General features: G+C 36.6%; 1 protein-coding gene across 22 annotated transcripts in view; it reads left to right on the top strand.

Annotated features, from left to right (window-relative positions):
• ADGRL2 (adhesion G protein-coupled receptor L2) overlaps positions 1 to 15,632 on the top strand; it is a 179,620-nt gene that overhangs the window by 145,578 nt on the left and 18,410 nt on the right. For 15 of the 22 annotated variants that reach the window (XM_040610963.1, XM_040610964.1, XM_040610965.1 and 12 more), the window contains 8 exons: positions 440 to 478; positions 3,400 to 3,583; positions 5,526 to 5,648; positions 5,913 to 6,118; positions 7,196 to 7,369; positions 8,392 to 8,601; positions 9,594 to 9,814; positions 11,093 to 11,159. In XM_040610963.1, coding sequence (XP_040466897.1) covers positions 440 to 478; positions 3,400 to 3,583; positions 5,526 to 5,648; positions 5,913 to 6,118; positions 7,196 to 7,369; positions 8,392 to 8,601; positions 9,594 to 9,814; positions 11,093 to 11,159 — 1,224 coding nt within the window. The remainder of the gene's footprint in view (positions 1 to 439; positions 479 to 3,399; positions 3,584 to 5,525; positions 5,649 to 5,912; positions 6,119 to 7,195; positions 7,370 to 8,391; positions 8,602 to 9,593; positions 9,815 to 11,092; positions 11,160 to 15,632) is intronic. The other 7 variants (XM_040610968.1, XM_040610972.1, XM_040610978.1 and 4 more) reach the window with 1 other exon arrangement.

Below are 15,632 nucleotides of genomic sequence, written 5' to 3'. Positions count from 1 at the left end.
CAGGAAATGCTGTATTTCTTGGCCTCTTTCTACATCAGCTTAGTCAACAAGCTACAAATAAAACATTTTTTCAGCCTCCTTTAGAGAGAGAGCTCCATGCACTCCTCTATTGTTTTGGCAGTAGTTCTACGTACAATCCCTAGTGGCCCTTAAAAGAGTTTTCCCAGAGACAGATCAACTGCACATACAGCGATTTTCTCCTTTGACCTTTTCACACAAATCCCACCGTTTTGGCAAAGATACCTGGTCACCTGCATAAAGGTTGGGGAGAAACGTTTCCTGTGTGGTGTTTTTTTATAGTTGTCACTGGACAGAAACTAGCTTAATGTCCAGGCTGTAGTTCAAATTCGGGATTTGAAACACCAGACTAATTTTTTGATATTTCTGCAGCTTTCCAGAATGTGTCTAACTTCTGATTTTCTTTTTTCTTACTAAAAAGCTCCAAAAACGAGAGAAGACATGCAGGGCTTACCTTAAGGTATCTCTCCTGTGCTGTCACCCTGCTTTCTCCCTGCTTCAGCAACCTGCCACGCTTTATCATCTTGCTGCATGATCCTATGTATTTCAGTCTTTGATAAATGTGTATTGTGCCCCATATCAACTGTACAAATGTTGGCTTTGCACAGGTACAACACTCAGAAAAAAAAAAAAAAAGATCAAAGTTTATACCTCTTTTACCTCAACTTGTTTAAAACTAAAGAGCTGAAATGGTTATTATCTGAATTGGAAGTAACATCTCTCTCTCATAATACAGCTCTGGGTAGAGGGAAAAAGCTGGCAACTTAATAGAAATTATTTCAGCTTGGTAGTATTTTATATCAAAGACTGTTTAGACTTAATTTGCTTGCATGAAAAATGTACATTATACAGCCTGCTTTGTTCTTTGTGTATTGTTATACCTAGTAAAATCACTCTTTCTTACAGTTTTAAGAGTTGTTACAAAGGCCAGATTCAGTGACTTCCAGATAAAATGTAAAGACAAATATTTCTCTAACTGTACTAGTAAAATGTGTGCCACGTGTCCCGTTAACCAGGCTATACGGAAGGCACGCCACACATTGCTACCCAGCTTTCAGTTTCTTTCATCTGCTGTAGAATGGTTGTCCATAGTGGCCAGCTCCTGCTCTGCAGTACAATGCCAATAATGCTACTTCGTGCCTGTGAAGAGGAGAAAAAAACTCCTAGAACAGATTGTGTGTGGCTCTGAAAAATTTTATTGCACATAATTTCAGAGTTTCTTTTAAAATACTGATTTTTACTTATACCCTCTGTGATAAAATGTTAGAATGATTTTTGAAAAGAACTTTGAAATATGTTGTAACATAATAAAATAATTCCGACTCCTACTGAAGAAAAAATTCTCTGTGCAGGGAACTTCTGTCTTTTATCCTGCAGCCCTGGAAGTGGATGGGAGATGTCCAGTTAAGCAAAAATTTGACAAAAAGAAACAAAGATCTGGGGAGAAATTTTCTTCTCAAATAATAATAATTGTAAAATGGTTTTATGAGAAAACATTTTTTAATAGTAAAGGGAAATCCAGCAGGTGTGGTTTCAGTAGACTGAGCTTTCTTACTTCATTTTCAATGGTAAACATGAACGTCAGAAGAGCAGTAATGGGCTTGTTCCAATGGCTGCATCACAGGGCTGTGCGGTCTTCCCACTGCCCGCTCACCTCTGTCTGAGAGGAGGGAATGCCTCAGAAACATTACTGGGCAGGTGATCATTTCCCACAGGAAAAATGCAGAGTTAAGATGACCCCGTAATAAATAAAAAGTGGTCCATATTAATGAACGCATACCATCAGCACTGTATGGCGATACACAGGAAACCGTAGCGCAACCTTAATTTCCAACCGGTGTCATTTTCTGTACGTCTCAAATGGGCTTCTCTGCTTAGATAAGACTGATAAACCTCTTGAAATTACAAATCAAAAGCTGACTTACGCTATGCAAATGAAGCAAGTGCCCACTTTGTGACAGAGGATTCATTTGTACTTCAGATTAGAGGCTCCAATCTGTATTTCTTGGTGACTAATGAATCTGGCCTCTGCAGACCAATTTCTGTTCCACTCTAGTTAATGGCTGCGGCAGTATCAGTGTGAGCATTTTGCCTATTCTGTCTCCCATTAGAGAAAGGAAAAAGGCTTTAATGCCACTTCGAAGTATCTTCCACCTGCCAGGAAGGTCATGGTTGCTCACAATGCAGGCAGAAAGAGGATATTAAAATGGATTAGGCTAATTAATCTTGCTCTGACAATAGCCTTGACCAACTTCTCCTATTCGTTTATTTGCACGATACAGTATTCCAGACCAACATCTTTCTGTTTGTACAATGTGTTCTGTTTCCATTCCCGATGCTTTTAAATTGATCAAACAAATTATATATATGCTTAATGACACATTATGACTAGGTAAATGGGACAGAGTAAACAGGGTGTTTCAGCAATGCATGGCGTACTCAATGCACAGCATACTCAATGCACAGCTACATTATGCATTAATGTAAGAGCCTGCCTTCAATTGATTAACTGATTACTCTGATTGATTGGATTATTTTGTAAAAATAATGTAATCATGTCGTTGAATTCTTCTTCTTCCTTATTTACGGTTACTTTATATGCAGCTTAATGAACCTTAAAACATGATGATAGAGTTGTTACAAGAAAGACTTTTTAAAATGGCAGCTTTATTCAGTTTTACAGTTTTGCCTTCACTGATAACAGGGACAGTCAGTGGACATCTTGTTTGCTCTATTGATTTCCTTTTTTAACTGACCTTTGTGCAGGAATGGGAGTTAGTAATCCTTTTAAGTATCTGTGAACAGGTACAGGAATAGGAGGGGGAGTGAGAGTGGCTGGGGCTAATTTATATCCACTGAGTCAGCTTCATTTCATGCCTCCTGTAATAAAGAAGGCAGTTTGTCATAGACAAGGAGTTTATAGTGCTATGGCTCTATGAGCTGGACTAAGTTCCTAGAAGAGTATTATTGTCATTTTAGCCTAAACTGCAGAATGCCATTTTTGGTGTTCGCTTTTTGAAATACAACTTACACATTTTGGCATTAACTTTAAGATGAAAACTTCAGGCAAAACTTCTGGCATTTATTCTTACATTCTCCAGCACATTAATAAGCGTCTATATATCTGACACAAGACAAGTCAAATCTGCATGTTTACCACGTAGAGACCACACAGTGCTAGTGGCTAACTGCACTTCTATTAATGCTAATCCAGCGAGAGGATGGAAAATATTTTTATGTTGAAAATAGTTTTCTAGTGCCATTAAATCACAGTAAATCATTCTGACAGTTAAGTATTATAATTGTCACCAGATAACGCTGGAAATTTTCCCCAGCTGCCTAGGGCAATCAGACCTAATGATAGTTTTCTAATGAATGCAGGCAATTGTGGATACAGTGGACAACCTGCTCAGGCCTGAAGCTCTGGAGTCCTGGAAGGACATGAATTCTTCAGAACAAGCCCATGCAGCCACAATGCTACTTGATACGTTGGAAGAAGGGGCTTTTGTCTTGGCTGATAATCTCTTAGAACCAACCAGAGTCTCAATGCCCACAGAAAATATCGGTAAGTAAAATTCTTTTCAAGTGTAATTTAAAGCGCTGTGCGTTGCTTTGTGCAAAGTCAAGATAAAGTAGTCCAGACAGAAACATACTCTTTGAAAGCCGAGCCGCACAACATTCGGTGGAAAGGTAATGCTCCTAAGTGCGGGAGACATGCTTTTCTTGTTCAGTTCTTCAAAATTAGCATTCTTCTTTAGTGTCATTAATACAGTGTAAAATGGAAAGTAGTTGATGTTGCAGAGTTGATTTACCTCTGAAAAATCATTAGCTGAATGTATGGATATGAAGGGTGCTTAAATGGCAGAGTATGGATTTTTTGAGGTAACTGCTTTCTGTAGAGCTGCAGAAATGCTTTCCTGTTACTTACAAACTGTTCCTAATGAATTTAAATTACTTTTTTGCAACATACACTGCCAGTTAAATATTTTAGGCATTCGGAACATACACCAAATGTTTATATTAAACATGACTGCCTTCAGGTAAAAATGTGCTCAGTGAACTACATCTCCCATAATGCAGAATAGCTATGCTCCAGAGACCACAAAATAGCTGAAGATAGTTGTAGCATAATTTGGAATTTGAGTGGTGACAGAAAAATGAAGGGGTTTGGTATTAGAGGTGTGCATATATTGGTACACAGGATGTGTTAAAGCAAAAATCATTGCTATGCATAAAATTAAAATTCCTTCATCTTATTACAGAGATTAACGTAGTCTCAGCGAGGTACAAGGAATCTGAAAGTTTGCTATTTTAAGGGGTACTGAGATGGAGACTTGGAATAGACTGCAGAAATGAGGCTTTTCACATTTCACATCTGCATATTTCTAACTGTAGAAGATGATTCTGCCTATTTTTTGAGTAGGAAGACACTGGGATGGGGAGGAGTGTTACAGTCCATTTTCAAAGTAACTGCACATTCATTTCTGAAGGAATGTGTGTGGATTCACAGAAGGTCTCTGTCTGGTTGTACACAAACAGTTCCATGGACCTCAGTTGACTGTCTGAACATCACTTTTCGTGATAAACTGTCTTCAAGTCATAGTAACACATTACTGATGCCACAGAAGACTGAATTCACAGTGCACATACATATGCGTGGCTTAAAGAAAAAGAAATCATTCCCTAATTTCATACCTTTTGTCAGTCTATAGTTTAGATCTGTAGTTAGACCCCTACCATTGAAAGCTAGATTTCCTGGGATATGTAAAATCATATAGGTCAGAGTGGTCAATTTGACCTATATGATTTTACATATCCCAGGAAATCTAGCTTTCAATGGTAATCCCATGAAAGCTCCCTAATATACAGTGTCTTATAAAATTAATACTTAAGTAAGGCTGAGTGGCATCTAAGTTTTCAATTTAAATATTTTCTAGCAGAACCAATAAAATGGTTTCCTATATACTTTTATACACAATTAGATTTAGGAGAAAAATCAGAATTTTTTTTAGATAAAAATACTGATTTAGCTAAATATATGGCATAAGTATACTTAGGTATTCATTTTCTGACTTAAAAAACTCCTTATGTCTTAATCAGTACTTAAAGTTCTACATTTGTTAGCAGAGCATAGACCTCAGGATCTTCAAAATTAACATTTCTTTGCAACTTGTGTGTGGTATTTTTAAGTCGATGTTTTGAGGGCATAAATTAAAACAAGGTTTGATTTCATTTCATTACTATTAAAGTGCTGTCATTTCAGTAGTGTGCACTATGTTTAGCTAAAGAAATTAACTGTGTGCTTAAAACATGCCGTACAGATCTGTCTTACAGCGGCAAATGAGGACAGCAGTGTGGGAAAAAGAGTGGGGGGAAATATCGTCATGTGGTATATTGCAATCTGGCCGAGAGACTTTCTCTATGTTCTCCTCTTTTTACCACCTTTTTTTTTTCTCCTTCTTTTTTTTTTTTTTTTCTTTTATTTTTTTCCCCTCTGGTCTGCTTAGTTTTGGATGTTGCAGTGCTCATTACTGAAGGCCAGGTGCAGGACTTGAAATTTCCTCAGGGCAGTAAAGGAGGCAACTCAATTCAGCTCTCTGCAAGCACCGTGAAACAGAACAGCAGGAACGGTGAGTCTTGGGCACAGAGCACTGAAACTCCATTAACTTTTATAAAACTTACATTACCTCCCCTAGTTAAAATATCAAAACACAACAAAACTGCTCTGTGGCTTTTTCTGGAAGGTTGTGGGTACCTGGTTGTTTTTCCTTAAATCCATAGCCTGAAAATGCCTCTCTGTTTACTGATGCTTTATTGTTAGTTCATTAGAGTGCAGGTTGCTGTCTTTTTGTAGACCTCTGTGGCATGACGATGGCATTTTTTTTCTTTTGTAGGATTAGCAAAACTGGTTTTCATCATTTACAAAAGTTTGGGGCGTTTTCTCAGTACTGAAAATGCAACCATAAAGCTAGGCAGCGACTTTGCTGGGCGGAATAGCACAATCGCAGTCAACTCCCACGTCATTGCAGCCTCTATCAACAAGGAGTCCAGCCGGGTGTACCTGACTGATCCTGTGCATTTTACGCTGGAACACATTGATGTGAGTTACGCTAATGAATTAATGGGAAGGTCATAAAATCAGCAAGAGAGAAAAGCAATGCAGAAAAACAACCTTTTTTCCATTTGAATTTTAAATGTTGGGCTAGGTCAGAGACACAAGCTTAGTTAAGTCTGTGAACATAAAATTAAATGAGCCTGGTTCAGTGATTATTAGAACTTAAGTGTATTCTTAATGAAAGCTAATTCAGTAATCAACATGAAAATGTAAATGACTAATTTGTTTCTAACTGAAAATTAACTCTTACCTTAGTAGCAGGATAGAAAATAACAAAATTCTTGATTGTCTGCTGTAGCAAGTTTTAATGACACTGTAACTTTTTACGTTCATTTTGGACCAAGTTCTGGAAGCCTATACAAATTGCTTAAATGCATTTATCCAGTGAAGAATAAATATTATATCCTGGTTGTTATACTTTAAATTTGTGTATGTTTTCTTCATGGTAATTTATTTAAATTTTTTTTTGCTCATTTAGTTTGGTTCTTTCTGTTTTCACAACTCACATGGGGAAAGTAAATAATCACAGCCATGATAGAGAAAATATGGTTTGGTTTTGCTCTAATTTTGCCTCTTTTTATGAATCTGGTTCGATTGTTTTTCATCAAAATAGATAGGCATTGAGAAATTAACTTTTTTCTGAAGTCTGTTCACATGACCTTGGCCTGGCCAAAGGTGAGAATCAAAGGAGAAAGATCATGTTTTCAAATTCTCAATTATACGAAAAATATCTTCAGAATAAATTTGCAGTCCTAATGTTGAAGAAAGCAAAAATGGCTGTAATGTACCATCAGTGCATAAAATCGTAAGATGGAAATTGTAATTGTTTAAAATTGGATCTACAGTAATTGAGACTACACTTTAGAGTGTTTCGGACTATAAAGTCCCTTTTAAACTAGATGTCTTCCTTGTATAACATAGTCCACAATTTTGCTGATGAAAAACTTTATTGTCCGAAACATGCAAAGTTTAATCTAAATTACTCTTTACACATATTAAACAATTGTTATTGCCATCTTAGTGTGTGAAATCCTCATTTTATGTTATCCTTTTATCTCCCAGCCTGACAATTATTTCAATGCAAATTGTTCCTTCTGGAACTACTCAGAGAGGACTATGATGGGATACTGGTCAACTCAAGGTTGCAAACTGGTTGACACAAATAAAACTCATACAACATGTGCTTGCAGTCACCTAACCAACTTTGCAATTCTTATGGCTCATCGGGAAATTGTGGTAGGTAATGATGTTTCTAGCCATTGGCAGGGAACAAACTTTTAAAGATTTAGCTTTAAATTTTTAGCAAGATTCAATATTGCTGAAGTTTCCTAACTATCTGTAGCTTCTACCCACTCTTGCCAAAGCAGTTCACTTACTGTAGTACTTTTCTTCCTCATCGATAAAGTTACAAGCAAAATAGCAGGAAAGAAGATGAAGGAAGGACAAGAGTTTTCTTCAAGTCGTATTTTAAAGTTACTGACCAACCTTACAACCATTTTACTGACTCCCCATCAGTACAGCTGGAGACTATCTGTAGGGGCAGCTGTGCAGGCCATTCCCTGGAAGCGCAAGGGCCAGCTCTTCTGAGAGCAGGAAGGTCGAGGAGCTTCCATAGGGGTTGTTTAAGTGCCTGCTCATACTCTGAGATTTTGTTGTCTAGTTGAAGCACTTACTGGATGTCACGGGGTCCGGAGCATGCAATATTTGCAAGGATATGAGACTTCTCATTAAGCTATTGTATTCAGAAAGGTTGCTGAAAAGATAACCAAGATGACAAAAGTGATTATGTTCCAACTGAAGCAAGGAACCTTCTTTAGCTAAATGTGAAATTAGAGTCAGAATTACACACGTAACATATTCTGCATTTTGTCCTAATTGTGTGTAAATCATTGCTTTCTTCTCAGCTTGGAGTTGCAGGTCTGTAGGAAAGAACGTGTACTTTTATAGGAGGTCCCAGGGAATGCTTTCCTCTTTGTTTATATCAGAGCCTAGAGGTACTTTCAAAGTGTTACTTCTACTTGTTTTTATCTGATCGTAGAAAAAGTAGAAATGCCATCTGATCTGGCTGAAATAGTCACATTTTTTCTCTCAGACCTGCTCCTCTAGGAAGCTGACCTGAAACTGAGAAATTACTGAGTACATTTTGCCCATCTCATGTAATGAACAAGTAACTTTTCTAGATGCTACCTGTGAAAATAGGTTTTTGTTTATACTCATAAAGAGTCATATTAATTTTCTCCATTCTTGGTTATTTCTAGTACAAAGATGGAGTGCACGAATTGCTCCTCACTGTCATCACCTGGGTGGGAATTGTCATCTCTCTTGTTTGCCTGGCCATCTGCATCTTCACATTCTGTTTTTTCCGTGGCCTGCAAAGTGATCGTAACACTATTCACAAGAACCTTTGTATCAACCTATTCATTGCTGAGTTCATTTTCCTAATAGGCATCGATAAGACAGAGTACAAGGTAAGTTTTCTCTGTGTGTACTGATCTGGTTCTCTGAAATGACTGTTTGAAATGGATTTGAATTAAAACATGACAACACAGCCAAGCTTTCGGCATTCTGACACAGCAAAGCTGAAATAAAATCTCAGTATGAAAATAAGACAGACATGTTCATAAATAGTATTTATACCCATCAAAACTATCACTGTGGCCTTAATTTCCCACTTACTGCAATGTTTGTCATTTTCAGTTGAGAAACATTGGCTGTGAAGGAAGCAGGTGGTTAAACTTTTGAAAGAGGAGATGAATGTATATATCTTTTCTCTATATATTCATATGTCTCAACAGCTATTGACTACCTTATATATATATATATATATATACACACACATTAGTACAGAGCCTTATCTATATATTTACATTTTCTACACTGCACATTCATGCATTCATTTTGGCAGTATTGGTGAAATTTAATTCTGAAGTGATTCATTTGGGTTGAAATCTAGTAATTCAGTGTAGTTTCATCCAGAACTCAGCCAAAGGGGAGAGAAATTGGATTGATTTCTGTTACGACAGTAGAGGCTTCCAAATTGCATCAGATAAAAATGGCTTGGTGGCCGCTTCATAATTTTAAATAAGCAGTATTACATTATGCATCTAGAACCAACTGTTATGTCCTGGATTATCTAAACTGTAAGTCCTAAAAATTAAAGAGTGGTTTAGAAAATTGAAAAGTCTACTCTGTAATTGAAGGGGGTGCGGGTGGGGGTGGCGGCAGTAAGGGCACAATTTCCTTATGTTCATTCACACTGTTTAGCGAATTTACTTTATGTAGCTACTGAGCACACACTAGTATTTTCAAATGTTCAGTATCTGTTTTCAGGTAGGGAAAATGCTCCTGAATTTGTGAAAGATCTCTGATAGAAGTATATCCTGTTCTATTACACACTATTGGAGATGTAACGATGTGAAGATTTTATGGTTCATATTTCCATCTTTCTTTTTCTTTGCAGATTGCATGTCCAATATTCGCAGGTCTCTTACACTTTTTCTTCCTGGCAGCCTTTGCCTGGATGTGTCTAGAAGGAGTGCAGCTTTATCTAATGTTAGTAGAAGTATTTGAAAGTGAATATTCTAGGAAGAAGTACTATTATGTTGCTGGCTACCTCTTCCCTGCTACAGTAGTTGGTGTCTCAGCAGCTATTGACTATAAGAGCTACGGAACAGAGAAAGCGTAAGTAATTGCAAGTGACCTGAGTGTTTTTCAAGTGAATAATTTTTTAAAGCCTATTAGCTGTCAGAGGGTCCCTGACAGCCTAAAATACCATCTGAAAGCTTTATTGGTAAGAGAATGGCAATGCTGTGCACAAATTACAATCAAGTCTTTTGTAATTCTCTAGGTTCAGAGGATTTATACTCTAGAGAAGCCGATTCAAAATTATGGTCTTTCTTTTAACACAAAAGATTGACCTGAAACAAATTGAAAAAGTAAATAACTTTTTGGTCTCAAATGTATATTAAGTAAAAATTCTCAGCTTAAAGTATCTGACAGGCCTAACCACCCATTTTTAAGCTAATGCTTCATTAGATCTCTTTGTTCAGCTGCCCCTCTAGCTAACTCTTGCCCTGAATTGTAACAGTACAGTATTCCAAACCGTATGTTTCATTTCCATAATATTTTACCAGGCGAGTATAGCAGGATTAAAATTAGCCACTGCCTTTTATTTACAAAAATACGAAATAGAAAGTGACAGAAGGTAGACAGAAAAAATTTCTGAGGATCTGAGTTGCTGGAGGCATGAATTTGCCTTCCCATAGTGTTTACTTTGTCCTTTGATGAAATTAGTTACAAAATAAGAAGTTACTGTTGCCTACAAGAAAGCTGCTTGATTTTGCTCCTGATGAAAGACAAGTAAGAGCAATTCAGCTGGGACGTAGGCTGTATGAAAAAAGAATCACCAAGTGAAGTTGGCCCTAATAGGTTTACACGTCATTTAGTCTGGTATCATATGTATTCTTTCTCTACTGTTCAACTCCCGGTTGGTGCATTTTATTTATACCATATTAGTTTTCAGCAGAACATGGCATCTGAACATTTTCTGTCTCGTGTTCCTCAGGAGTAAGCACTTTGGATATGATACAAAGTTAAAAGTAGGTTTTGAAGATTACATGGAAAAGCTGTGAAAAATATTTACTGTTGTTAGACTTATTAGTCCATGATAGCACCTGTGACCGAACCTTTTGACTGAAAGGAGAGCAAGCTCATTCTGGTTTTGTTTCTTCTTATGTATTAACTATTTCTGATGATGTAGTTTCAAGTTCAATAGTGTTATTAAACAGGACTCATCAGAAGAGTTTCAGGTTGAGAGAAATTGTCCGTGGACTAAGTGGTACTGTGCAACCTCTATCATTTACTGACAAAATGTTAGCTTCAGAAGTATTTTTGCACTTTCCATGTACTGAACTAAAGTTCTAAAGCAATTCACTTCTCATTCTCTTTTTTCCATGATAGTTGCTGGCTCCATGTAGATAACTATTTTATCTGGAGTTTCATTGGACCTGTTACCTTTATTATTCTGGTAAGAACTTTGTTTTTTCCCTTCCTTCTAGATTGCCTCACAGCAAAATTAAAAAGATTGAATAACATCTGTCAATACTATCCTTATTCACAAGACATTTCATGAAAATGCTTACAAACAATTTGTAACGTGACCAGTGGTTATATAAATGTTTAGAAATCTTTAAAGAGTGCTGACGAAATGATTAATTGTCAGAGCTGTGGTGGCACTTCAGCATAGCCATTTTTTGCTAATGGCTTGAACTCTGAAGGTCATATTGACATGTGTAGTCATAGTCATATGAAAAATCAATGAAGTACTAAACACAAGGGTTTTTTTAAAGAAACCATTGTTATTGCTTTCAATTGCGTCACTATTGTGCACATTCCAGAATTTAACTGCTAATTATCCAACAGAATTATCTCTAAAGGGCATTCTAATGCACTGGATAATTAAATGAACCTTATATTTCATTACACTTACACAGTATTTGTATGTGTATTTGCATATGTGTATGCATATTTTTCCATGACTACTTCTGTGTGTATTTATGCTACATGTAATGCATGTCAGGTACACAGTTCATCTGTTTTAGTATAAATAGTAGAATATTATGTAACCAGTAGAAAGCATACACATGTTCTTGCAATCATTTGAGTAAAGTCGTATGCATGCACACCCATCTGTATACCCACAGCTGTGTGCCCCATTGTCCATTTAAGACTGAATGTTGTGTTCATACATCAATTATCCATTCTCTGAGCACTTCCAGGTAAAAAGCACATAGTCATCTGTCAACCCAGGGAAAAAACATCTCTCTGTTATTTCAGACTAATAATACCAACACTGCACAACATAAGAATTTGAAAGGAAAGTGAACGCAAGATGCACATTTTGGCTCATGTTGTTTTTCTCTGCTAGTTTTAAAGTCTAGTCTTTAAAGCCTGGCTATACGTGGGAAATTATCTAGAAGGCTGGTGCTGGGAACATAGACTATGTACATAGAGAGTTGATAGTTTGGAAGGATGAATTAATTTGTTTCCATGCTTTTGAAAGTCTAAATAGTTACCTGTTCCCCTGGCTTTATACAGTAGTAGAGTTGTGAAATGTTAACAGAAGCTCAGTTCCCTTGAATTTCGAAATTCAGAAATTGTATTCTGTCATAAATATCTTTTAGCCTGAAGTACATGCATCGGGCATAATTTTGAAATTTCTTTTATAGATCTATATGCCAGATGTACTCTTTCAACACTTTTTGTAGCTTACAGTTTACATTACTTTTCTGTGTAAAAATAAACTGATACTTTGTTTATGGAACTTTCTGTGAAAAAATGTACCCAGCCAATCTATTGTAGTTATTTTATTCCTTCCTGGTATCTTCAGTGTTGAAATAAGCTTATGTATATTTAGGATGGTTTTACTCTTTGTTTATACCAAAAACTATTTTGATCCTCGAGCAGTCACTTCAGAAAAGATAGTTGTGCAGTGTAGAAGTTGTCTGAGTTCATTGGCATATTTTCAAAGAATAGGCATAGATGCCAACACTTGTGTGTATGAGTTGAATTAGAAAAATTATAGTGTTTGTAAGGCTTAACTATAGGCCATAAGAATTGTACAGAGTTTATTCTTAATACATTTAAATTAAATCAAGTCTCAGGATGATAGGGATTCTTTTGTAATTAAACCTACAATTACAATTGAAAAGTATGCTTAGTATTTTCTATATGATAGTATTTTTCAACACAAAGTTGTTTCTTGCAGTTGTAATCATTACTAGAAAATTGTTCTAAGTTTCATGCCATGATAGTTCAGTTACCTCAAGTCTGATTGTGTGGTGATAATTTTGCTTTTTGTGTCTAGCTTTTTGTTTTATCGTTACTTGGGAGTATTTTGCTAAGTCACCTCTATTTCTCTCCTTTGCTTTAAAATAACATTTCACATGGGAGGCTTTGGGCTTTGCTGACGGCTTTTTCACTTCCTCATAACCAGGTCAGAGTGAGAATAGAGGTGAAGGACATTTAATCATATTGACCATGTACAGACATAGTTCACTATTATTTACTGGCCATGACATTATTATCCTCCAGCAAATCATTTAGGCTGAGACGCAAAAGGCCTTTGGGAGCAGTATTCCCAACTTCAAAAATATGAAACAGCAGGTAGCAATCACACCACAGTTCCTGGGAGTAATTCTTCTCTAGCAATTGCTTTGCCCTCTAATTGTCCCAACTGAGAAAGCAAGAGAGACCAGAGGAAGAAGTGTGAGAAGTGTAATGGCTGAAAAATAGTAAGTCAGGTGCAGTGTAACCGAAGAGCCATATTTGTAGTGTAGCTTACTTAGTGTCAGTAGCATGTGAGAATTTCACCTTGGTAAGCTTCTTAGCACGTTAATCAAATCACTTCTGATTCCCAGTTTAATAGTACTGTCAATGCACATGAACTCTTTTTTGACAATATTGCTTACTACTTTTATTTACAAATTCTTCTCTGAGTTTAGAAGCATTTGCACTTGTATACAGGTTTGTACAAAATGAGGATGGGAAGTATGAAATTCCTCAGTACGTCTCTTCTGAGGAACTTTCAACTTCACTATTTCCATAGCCTGTCATGCCTTTGGGCACCAGGGTTATCATATCTATGAGAAAAGAGCATGTAAGTAATGAGCGGTGGGAAACCATTAGTATGCCTGAAATGGTTTAATGAAAGCTTGGATCATGATACGTCAGGAGCTGTTCTTATCATTTGGACAGCTCCATCTGCATCTTTAATAATTAATTCAGTTCAGTGAGAGTTCAGTGTGCACACTCATTTAGAAGCCTTCAGAGAGCACCTCTCTCGCTGCTAGTCCCAAAGAGAAATAGGCTTCTGCATGGCTAAGAGCAAAGATCTGGAGATACAAGAGCAGTTTTAGAGCTGCATTTGCCAGGTAACAAAAGCTCTGGGGAGTTCAAAAAGGGTCAGAACATGTGCAGTTCAGCTAGGTTACTTCAGAGTGGTGTTTCTGTTCTTCTGTCTTATCATATCCATGTCAGCACTGCAGGCTGTGTGGAATGAATTTTAAGCTGCTAAGCTCAGGCGGACGTGATTCAATTGAGCAGGTTCATGGCTATAAAACAAACAGTGCACTCCTGTAATCTGTGGTCAGAAAAGCCTGAGTATTTTGACTTCTGTGTAGATCTGTATTCATTCATATCCAAGGAATGGGTGATGTTGGTTTGACTTTTAATTCAGCCCAAACTACTGGAGTTTGCTTCTCACAGATGGAGCAAACATATTGGGCTACCAAAGGTTGTTTAAGCAAAAGATCCCAGGATGTTCTGTTTCATTAACATAAGAAAGATAGTTTATTTTTTCAATCAGGTTGAGGCATTACTTCACCAAAGTCAGTGGGTGTATACATACAGATGCACAGATAATCTAGCTCTGCATATGAAAATGGACTGTATTTGTAAGCTTATGTATATAAATAATACAAGTATATCTTTCTGTAGTAGACACTTGATAAATGGTATTTATCTATTGCTCACAGAGGGAAATTTATCATAATTATTGCAAAATCTAGCTCTGTTTGGCTACTAATTCATTGTACCTGCAACTAATTTGAATCCATTAGTCTTCAGTGCAGGTTATTACATTCACTTTTAAAAAAAGTTAATTTGACTTGAAGATGCTCCCTCTCTGAAAATGCCATAGGTTTCAGGTGCTAGAAAGACAGAATTCTTACTGATACCATTTTTCATGTCTAGTACCTTCTGATTTCCAAACCAGAAATGGCCCTCTGTGTGTTGGCTATGAAAGAAGCATGATCTTCCAGGGTGATGCATTTGATTATTACCTTAAAAAATTCTTAACATTTTGTATTTTTAAGTAGTTACTTTTTTATTTTTTAATATATATCTAATTGTCTTTCTTTTGCTCTGTTCTGTCCAGTTACATCTGTCATACTAAGAAATAAGTAGGAACTAGTATCTTAAAAAATGCTCTTTTTTTTTTTTTTTTCATTTTACATACATTTTTGAAATCAGAATCTGGATTAAGCTAGTTCGCTATGTAATCCATTATCCTGTCTCATAGAGTGGACAATACCTTTTAGAAATTACAACAAAAACCTAGCATAAACATTAATGAAATTATCAGTCCAAGTTTTTGCTTATTGTTGTCAGCTAATGTTTTAAGAGATCTCACATTATAGCTCCATCTACTGAAGCTGTGTCTTTTGTCACTCTCAGTATCACAGCAGAATCTTCAAATCCGACCCTCATGCCTGACCAGACTTAAATTCTTATTTTTAGCCTTCAAAAGAGTGTTGTTCTGATTCTCAGAAGTGCAGCGTGGAAGAGATTTTACTGACTATCAAGGGTATAATTTTGTGACTGTTTGAGATGTATACACTGTGGCTGTGGGTGTGTTTACACAATGCATTTATATTTTTTATTAAGATTGAAGGAGAATGGTACTGCTTAGGTGCAGGGGTGAATGCAGGCCAGTTGTCCG

Source organism: Falco naumanni, chromosome 11 (assembly GCF_017639655.2).
Source record: "Falco naumanni isolate bFalNau1 chromosome 11, bFalNau1.pat, whole genome shotgun sequence".
NCBI classification, from domain to species: Eukaryota; Metazoa; Chordata; class Aves; order Falconiformes; family Falconidae; genus Falco; species Falco naumanni.
The sequence above is the reverse complement of the archived record's forward strand: the minus strand, read 5'-3'. Positions and strand labels throughout refer to the sequence as shown.